The sequence below is a fragment of the Alosa alosa genome, chromosome 8 (genome assembly GCF_017589495.1).
Source record: "Alosa alosa isolate M-15738 ecotype Scorff River chromosome 8, AALO_Geno_1.1, whole genome shotgun sequence".
Taxonomy (NCBI): domain Eukaryota; kingdom Metazoa; phylum Chordata; class Actinopteri; order Clupeiformes; family Clupeidae; genus Alosa; species Alosa alosa.
Genome location: NC_063196.1, coordinates 6,170,277 through 6,179,525, shown reverse-complemented (window position 1 = coordinate 6,179,525; position 9,249 = coordinate 6,170,277). Strand labels below are relative to the sequence as shown.

Here is a 9,249-nt window from a genome sequence, read left to right as displayed (position 1 = left end):
ATTCAAATGAGTTGACGGTCATATTTGAAATTAAGAGACCATTGCAAATTTGTCAACTCATTTGAATGTCACTCAGCAACTGTAGGATGACATCAGAAAAATGTGCAGTGGTCTCTTAATTTTTTTTCAGAGCTGTATACACACGCACACATATAGAGATTTGCACATACATTTAGACACATCCACACTACCTCTCTTGTATGAACACACAACAAACACACACACACATTCACAGGTATGCACATATACATTCAGTATACTTACACTACACCCACAATGATCCTCTCACTCATGCACACATGCGCATTCACACACACACATACACACCCACAGAAATAATGAAAGACAGCCTTTTAGAATCCCATCTCTAATAAAATTGTTATGAGTTGTATGAATCTCATTTGGCTAGTCGGACTTCATGTAGCAGGCTCCAGATTGACCTCTGACCCTTGTTAACGAGCCTTTAAGGCATAGTGTGAATACTGGCAGACAGCACATGGACTCTCACTCGCTTGTAAGCCGATACTAACGGACTCATTAAACAGCGGAACGGCCTGGAACGAAGACGCACATGCTCACAAAGCACCCGCTCAAGAACAAGACTTGTCCCCCACCCTTGTGAATCAGACAAATAGACACATACACACACACACACACACACACACACACACACACACACACACACACAAAACGTAAAGAGAGAGAGATTGAGCAGAATTATTGTCACAGATTTTGTGTGCATATGAGGTTGGTGTCTCTCTCCACTCCGTGGTCATTTGTTTTGACAATAGAAGCACAGTTGCAAAGCACAGATTCTACACCTTACCCTGAACCATGACGAGCTATCATTTCTGTACACCTACAGTATACCGGTAAGACTTTTGCATGGATGTGAATGTTGTGTTGTGTGTTGCAGCTCTACAATGAAGTGGTTGCTCGCAGAGGAGGAAACGATGGTGCCATGCCAAATCAGGCCAATGACATCACCCTGCTACCTGTTGCAAACAAGGACTCAAGCCGCTACAATGGCGGTTGCCATAGCCACGGCAATGTGGAGCGCCCAATTGGCATGAACCTGCCCGCTGCCGTTGGCAAAAGCTGTGGCTATCAGCTCAACAATGGTTATAGCGATGGTTACCCTAGCAACCCGGGGATGGATCCCACCCTGGAGATTCTGCAGGGATACCTGGGGCATGGGAAGAACCAACAGAACTTGAGCAATGCCAAAACAGTGAGTCAACCATTTTGGGTGTTGGCTAAGCTGCTTTATCACTTAAACCACAACACTCATTTTTCAATCCTATAACCCAATCCTACTGTATGGCTCAGTTTGTCTATGTGTTGCCTTCTTTTCCACAGAAGCGAAAGAATGGCTATGATCCTGACGCTCAAAGGTAGGATTTTTTTGCCTCATTTCATCTATCTGATGCTCAATCTCTAATAGAGTATCAAGACAAAGTAGTAGCATGTGTTTTATGCCTTATTTTGCTAACATCAGTCATGATGATTAAAACCAGTTTCAGAACCAATCTAGCTATTTTTGAATATGAAAAAAAGAAAAAATACCAGGAGGGAAAGGTTGAAATTTTCCATTCAATAACACAGCAGCCAAAATAGCAAAAGGTCTATTTTTATACAGTAAAGAAGTAGTAGGGCTATGCTGAAAATTAATAGTGCAGAGAATCCGACTTGTCTATGTGGTGTCTCTTTCAGATCTTCCATTACAATTTTTAGACTACATGGGTTCAGTAACGTTATCCTTATTTTACGTCAGAGTCGGTCATGCTATGTTTGTTCCGTGGACCGACATGATTTGCAAGGACACAGCCTCTAGGCTACTACTCGAACTTTAGCATGTTAAAAGCGTACATTCACATTATGTGGAAATTAAAAACGTCATGTAGGCCTACATTCAACGCAGATTCTTGTACTCTAAGACTAAGTGACTGCAATAACAGCGTAATGTCATCTCAGATTATGATTTCACACAACTTGGTTTAATGAATTCAAGGATCACGTTAGTCGTTTTTGAAAACGCACGAAATAATGTCGAATGTAGCACATGTATGTTACATATTAGGCCTATATACTTAACGTATTAATTGTTAAAAGACTTCGGCGATTTTAAACCGCTTTGCAATCGAACAGAATTTAATGCCGCGTCCTCATCTTAAATCAGGCCTACGTTGCATCTCCGAACAGGAAAAACTTTCCATGCGCTTTGGCAACTATATGCGCTTTGTCACTATGGCAACGCAAGTTCAGGCAGTAGCCTACTGTGTTTTTTGATAGAGGCCTAAACACCAAAGTAATTAACCGAAAAAGAAAACACTCGACGCGTTTCAAAAGTTTCTTAATGATCAGTTCGTTTAAACTATGCAATAATGTGAGCAGCTGAAGGACCGGAGAAAAACATATTGACAATGAGAAAATGGTAATGTCGTTAGGCTACAAATCACGTGAACTAGGCTATGTGTTTCTGGACCTTCGTTCAGTTGACAAGCATATGGTCATTCACAGAAAATACATCTTGAATACAAAATATTCATTAGCCAGCCTAGGTCTTTAACAATAATCTATGAATGAACACACAATGTTAGGTTATATTGAGTAGGCTAGGCTACTTCATTGTTTTTGTTTTTTTCTTTATTTTAGAAAATATGTACGATTGAAAACACTGAACTTCCTCATACTCAGTGCACTGTTGTTCTGCTGCAGGGTTGTCTCTGGCTGGCAAGGTGGCAGAAGTGAGGAGTTTGAGAACCGGAGGAACCAATCAGTGCACTATGACAGCCCTCAGGGACTGGACTACTATGACCAGCGCGCGACTCCTGGAGCCCGGCCACCCGTGCGCCATGTCGACAACTCCCCCCTGGGCCATGTCCAGCAGCGTTCCTTATCATCAGACAGAAAGTCCGCCCCCCTGGACAGGAAACAGGGCAGCCCATCGGTGCTGCGCAAGTTCGGCGCCATGCTTCAGGAGAACGAGGGGAAGCTGCTGACGGATGCCGGCGTGGTGGCGCCCTCCCCTCCACCGACCGTGACCACCGGCTCCTCTCCCATCAGCCCCCGCCGCTCACATGCACGCACGCCTTCACACTCCCACGCGCACGCGCGCTACTCCAACCCCAGCCCCACTCCCCCTCCACACTCCTCACCCAAACTCACCCCCACCCAGGGGCAGCAGCGAGGGGGGCAGTGGGGCGAGAGGAGGGACCGGGACGTCTCTGGTGGCAGGGTGCCGGTCCAAGGGGGCGACCCGGCCACTGATTACTGGATGGTGGAGCACATCCTAAACGGACCGAGCGTGGGCCGGCGCCGCAGCCACAGCAGTGGCAGTGGGGGCTGCTACAGCAACGGGGGTTACTACGGAAACGGAACAGGCATTAGCCGAGAGGAGAGCGGTCTGGTGGAGCTACTGAGCACGCTGGACATTCAGCAGCAACAGCAGCGGCCAGCCAGCAGAGTCTCTCACACACCGCCGGCAAGTGCATCCTCACAGTTTTTAGCTGACACACACACACATGCTCACACACACATGCACAAACAAACGCTCACCCACACTCACACACACACACACACAAACTCTCACAAGCACACACACACAACAATAATAGACAAATGTAAATATTTTCTGCAAGCATTAATGAACCACAATGCCCTGCAGGTCAGCCGCGAGTCCTCTCCAGCACCTTCAAGGCGGAGCTTCTCCCGTCCTGCCCGGCCAGCCAATCAGCGCCCACCTTCCAGATGGGCCAGCCAGACAGGCTCCACCCGCCCCAGGCTCTCCAGCCATTCAGGTCCCATGAGCCGTCCCCCAAGTCCCGCCCGCAAAGCCAGGCCAGCCAATCAGAGCTTCAGCTCCTACTCGCTGCACACAGAAACGGTCATCATGTGACAAATCTGTGCAGGGCCATCTCTGAAAGACATTAGCATTCATAAGTGCTTACACGGACTGGTTTAAACACTTTTGTCAACCTGCCTTATATTCTTGACGTTTTTGAAGTACTAGTCGGAGGACTATCCCCCACCAGAGTCTCTAGGCTCACAATGACTTCATAAGTGTTTGCAAAGGGATTCCCAAAAGCCTGGATCCTTTTCTGCACATCTGTGGTTTAAATGTATCTCAGAAGGTACTTAAAGTAAAATGCCACTTCAACCCCTGTGTACAACCTTTATTTCTTTCTGTATGTTTTCTTTTGTACCATGACATTTTATTGTATGTGCTGAGGGCTTCGACTGGTGCACTGTCGTTCCTTTAGTTTAGTGTTACACATCTCTGCCAAACTGTAAGTGCAGCCTTCATCCGTTCTCCCATACAGACTTCATGTATACCCAACACAAGTAGCAGACACACACACTAAATACACACATGCGCGCACACATACACATACACACACACACACACACACACAACAGCAGTGGGCTTTCACAGAAATTCAAGCCTCTCTCGGCCCTTGTGCATGACTGCCCGGTGCCCACGCACAGTGTGTTTGACGTGTATGTAAATGTATTTATTTCTTTATTCATCTTGGCGTGCAGAGTTTGACAAAAAGCCCTAATTCTGAAAGGTGCGGTGCTGTCCTGTGCGCTTTTGTAAAGGCTGTATGCGTATCTGTTGCACTTCAGTGAGATGCATGGGTGTGATGCCAAGCCCTCTCTCTTTCTCTCTCTCTCCCTCTCTCTCTCTTTCTCTCTCTCACTCGTGTGTGAGTGTGTGAAAAATAATGTAAAAAATGACAAAGAAATGAAGCCGTAAACTGTAAGAGTGTAGCCTCTTATAAAGGTAAATACCTTTACAAAGAGGCTTCATGGTGTCTTCATACAGATTTTAATGAAGCACAACATGAAAAAAAAATATTTTTATCTGTATCATATTTAAAAGTGACCATATTGTTGTTATGATTGTAATGTAATGCCTTTTTTCCTCCTCTTGATAATAAATGCTTCAGTGCTTTGACCAACTGAGTCTGATCAAATGAATTTATTCATATCTTGTGTATATGTTAATCATTTTGAATTTAAAGACAAAAGAGTTCTTGTTAAACTACAACTTTTTCACAAGGACAGTATACGCAAGCCAACATTATTAAGTGCATTTTAAAACCATAATGTATGAAGCAAAACAGAAACAATTGAAAAGATAATAATAGCAATAATAATCTATGATGCCTTGGTAACAGACCACTATATGTGCATATGCATATCCATATATGCAATGCACTCACTCCACAGTGGCCAGACTGTGGTCTGCAGTCTTTAGTGATGGTGTTGTCAGGATGCATGCATGCAGGTTATTACCCCAGAGACCCGGGCAGGGGCCAGGTGAGGTGACCAGAGACTGCTTCCACCTCCGCTACATTCACTGAACCCTGTAGGAAGATCATCTAGGACATGATAATGGCATGATGAGATTAATACACGGGGGCAGTTAATATGATATTAATATGGCTTTGTTTCTTTTAACTTGCATAAAATACTGCACTGCGGCTAACAGTACACAACGTGGCTAATTCACAGGAAATTACTGTAATACTCCAACGTGGTGAAAATGACCCCTAAGAGACCTTTCTAAGCGCTACCTCTCCCCTACTGTACTGCACCAGGGGCGCCCCACGAGCTATTCATTTTAGACTTGGCACCGGCCAGTCTGGAAGGGTGCTACTATATTAGTCATAAGCGGGAGATAAAATAATCTTGGAGCCAGTTCAGTCAGTCGGCAGTTCTTCTGGGGAGTCCACTGAACTCCTCACAGGAATATGAAATCACTTAATGTGAAAAATGTTTAATGGTAAAATTGTTCAGTCATAAATTCCCCTATTAAAAGCATGTGTTCTGTAACTTCGCCATTTATATAATGTATGCACTACGACACATATCCTCAAAAGTATGGCGCCTGACACCCAATCTTGGACGTATGTAGTCTATAACTGTGGGCACCTCATTTGGCTATAGGAATTGCATCATACTGCATGACCCACAGTTCAGATCAAAGCATTTAGTCTGTTCTTATCACACTTTTCATCATAGAAGAAAATTCGGCTGGTGTTTTGAGATGCCTCTGCAGTTGAGTTGTTAACCAATGCACAATTGGTGTATCATGTTTTTTAAGTTACTATACTATACTATACTATACTATACTATACCAAACTAAACTATACTATATACTATACTGTACTATACTATACTACACTATACTATTCTATATTATACTATACTATACTGTACTGTACTGTACTATACTATACTATACTATACTATACTATACTGTACTATACTATACTATACTATACTATACTATACTATACTATACTACGATACATTGGTGCATTTTCTCTTTTTTTCTCTCTCTCTCTCCTTTAACTTAGCATGGGCACTTAATCACATGACATGCCAGCGCATAATACTAACAGTGTGTAAGGAGGCCTGACAAAGTGGGAAGTGTTCAGTGAAACATTCCACAGGCCGCCTGCTTTGGGTTGGAATTCAGTAGAGAATTCTTAATGTGACAAATGGAACCAGGTGGCACTTGAGGACGACATTATGACGCACATAGTACATACACACACACACACACACACACATACACACACACACACACACACACACACACACACACACACACACACACACACACACACACACACACACACCAGGGTTTGCAGGATATGTGCAAGATTAATGTCATCCTTTTAGGAGCAAGAAGAATATCCTCCTAGAAAGCAAACTATATCAAGTTTTGTAGTCAAGTTCCAATTGCTAAAGGTTGGTAGTGTAATGTTCATCAATGTTTTGTTATATAATGGCGCACTACGCACACATATCCTCAAAGTATGTTCCTGACACCCAATCTTGGGCGTATGTAGTCTATAACTGTGGGCACCTCATTTGGCTATAGGAATTGCATCATACTGCATGACCCACAGTTCAGATCAAAGCATTTAGTCTGTTCTTATCACACTTTTCATCATAGAAGAAAATTCGGCTGGTGTTTTGAGATGCCTCTGCAGTTGAGTTGTTAACCAATGCACAATTGGTGTATCATGTTTTTAAGTTACTATACTATACTATACTGTACTGTACTGTACTATACTATACTATACTGTACTGTACTGTACTATACTATACTACGATACATTGGTGCATTTTCTCTTTTTCTCTCTCTCTCTCTCTCTCTCACACACACACACTCACTCTCTCTCCCGCCTCTCTCTCACTCTCTCTTCAGTCACTCAGTAACTCTCAGATGGTCTGAGCATTTTAACAAGCATGTCTTTAATGGCAGAATACACTAGCGCAAGACAGATGGACACACACACACACACAACACAACACCACCCCACCCCACCCCAGGCAGAGGACGACCCCCACACACAGTTACCCAACCCAGGGCAGTAATGCCCATGGACTAGAATAGCAGGCGTGACGCTGTTTTGGTGCCAGAAATCTTACCCCGGGAGCAGCCACAGCATAAATACAGAGGAGAGGTGTGTCATATTCCTCCATCCACTTCTCTGTATCCCTCTCTCTCTCTCTCTCACACACACACACTCACTCTCTCTCTCCCGCCCTCTCTCTCACTCTCTCTTCAGTCACTCAGTAACTCTCAGATGGTCTGAGCATTTTAACAAGCATGTCTTTAATGGCAGAATACACTAGCTCAAAGACAGATGGACACACACACACACACACACACACACACATACACACACACACACACACACACACACACACACACACACACACACATTGCCTTTGGGGTTCACGGGTTATCATGCTCCTTTCTTTATTCTCTTTCCCTTCCCCCTCTTCTCTCAGGTCATTCTCTCCTAACATTTTAAACACACACACACACACACACACACACACACACACACGCCGTATTAAATGATGGGCATCAACTGGTTCAGTGCAGTCTGTTCAGTACACAGCTTATTTTGGGACACACATTAACAAAAGTGGTTTGAGAATAGAAACCGTTATGTACACTGTCACATCGTACATTGAAGTGTTTATATCTTGTGGGGGGAAGGATTTGTGTGTGTTAGAGAGAGAGAGTGTGTGTGTGTGTGTGTGTGTGTGTGTGTGTGTGTGTGTGTTGATTTATGTCTCTATCTGGATGCTCATGTTCATACTTGTGTGAAGACAGGTGCTTCCAAGTCTGTGATGTAAGACAGACAGCCAACCAATCACAATCTTCCCTGAAACAATCTTCGGATCAGACTCTGTGCTTCCACAGCAATTCACCACTGACAACAAGATCATGTGATACCCCATAGCCAATTCCAAATACTCTTGATATTTATGACAACACATTTGCAGTGGCATTAATTTGTATATAGATCTGAAATCGGTTACGGACTTTTCCACAGCAACCCACCACTGACCACAAGCCAATGTGACTCACCATAGCCACCTGTGCAAAAAACACTTCACAAGTTTGATTTGAATTTATGAAAACATCTTTGCAGGGGAAATCATACAATGTTTAATCGTTGTTTGAAGTCTCTAAATGCAGAAGTATATGCGGAAAATGCTCTTTATTATGAACCGGAATTTGAAACAGAAATATAGTGGAATTCACTGTACAACCCTACAGCCCATAGAAACGGTCTTTGCAGACCAAAATCCATACATTTGCATGCATGTTTTGCATCATCAAATAGGCCTACAGAATGCAGCTGTAGGAAACCTCATTCACTGACACTTTAGAGATGTGAAAAACACAGAAAATTAGGATTTTTTTTTTTTTCCAGCAAATGTGTCAGACACCAAACAGGACGAGGGACCACAAAGCGTCAAGTTAGAATGTTTATTTTAAGGGTTTGGGGGTTACAGGGGGTTTCAGGGTTCCCGGAGTTCCAGAGTCTGGGTGTGTGTTCCCCAATAGCCGAAAGCAGCAATGGCAGGAGCTGGATGATCCGGGAAGTCCTGGGGAAAACACACACACAACAGCAATTGAAACGAAGCAGCAGTACAGTCAAGGGCTAGGCTGTATTCAGAGAAGAGAGACGGAAGGCAGGTCAAGATTACCGGGCTGGAGATCAAAGAAGTAGTCGAGCCGGGTCTGGGTTCACAGGCAAAGAGTAAGAGTCGCTTTCCAAGACAGGCAGGTAACTGGTGCGGGTTTGCAGACGATCTGACAAGTGTGGACTGAAAAGCAAGGCTTTATCTACCGGGCATGACGAGTGGTGAATGCAGTGCAGCTGGTAGGTAAACGAGGGTGAGGCAGAGCAGAGCAGGAACAGG

At 44.0% G+C, this 9,249-nt stretch overlaps 1 protein-coding gene across 1 annotated transcript; it reads left to right on the top strand.

The window, feature by feature from the left end:
* Nucleotides 1-1,420: 1,420 nt before the first annotated feature.
* Nucleotides 1,421-4,964, top strand: LOC125299235 (serine/arginine repetitive matrix protein 1-like). Its single transcript, XM_048250426.1, has 3 exons — nucleotides 1,421-2,434; nucleotides 2,719-3,484; nucleotides 3,668-4,964. The coding sequence occupies exons 1-3, from the start codon at nucleotides 2,424-2,426 to the stop codon at nucleotides 3,896-3,898; spliced, it is 1,008 nt and encodes a 335-aa protein (XP_048106383.1). The 5' UTR covers nucleotides 1,421-2,423; the 3' UTR covers nucleotides 3,899-4,964.
* The last annotated feature ends 4,285 nt before the right edge of the window (nucleotides 4,965-9,249 follow it).

Coding starts and splice junctions, on each gene's coding strand:
- LOC125299235 (XM_048250426.1), top strand. Junction 3,485..3,667: donor GAGTCTCTCACACACCGCCG/GCAAGTGCATCC, acceptor AATGCCCTGCAG/GTCAGCCGCGAGTCCTCTCC.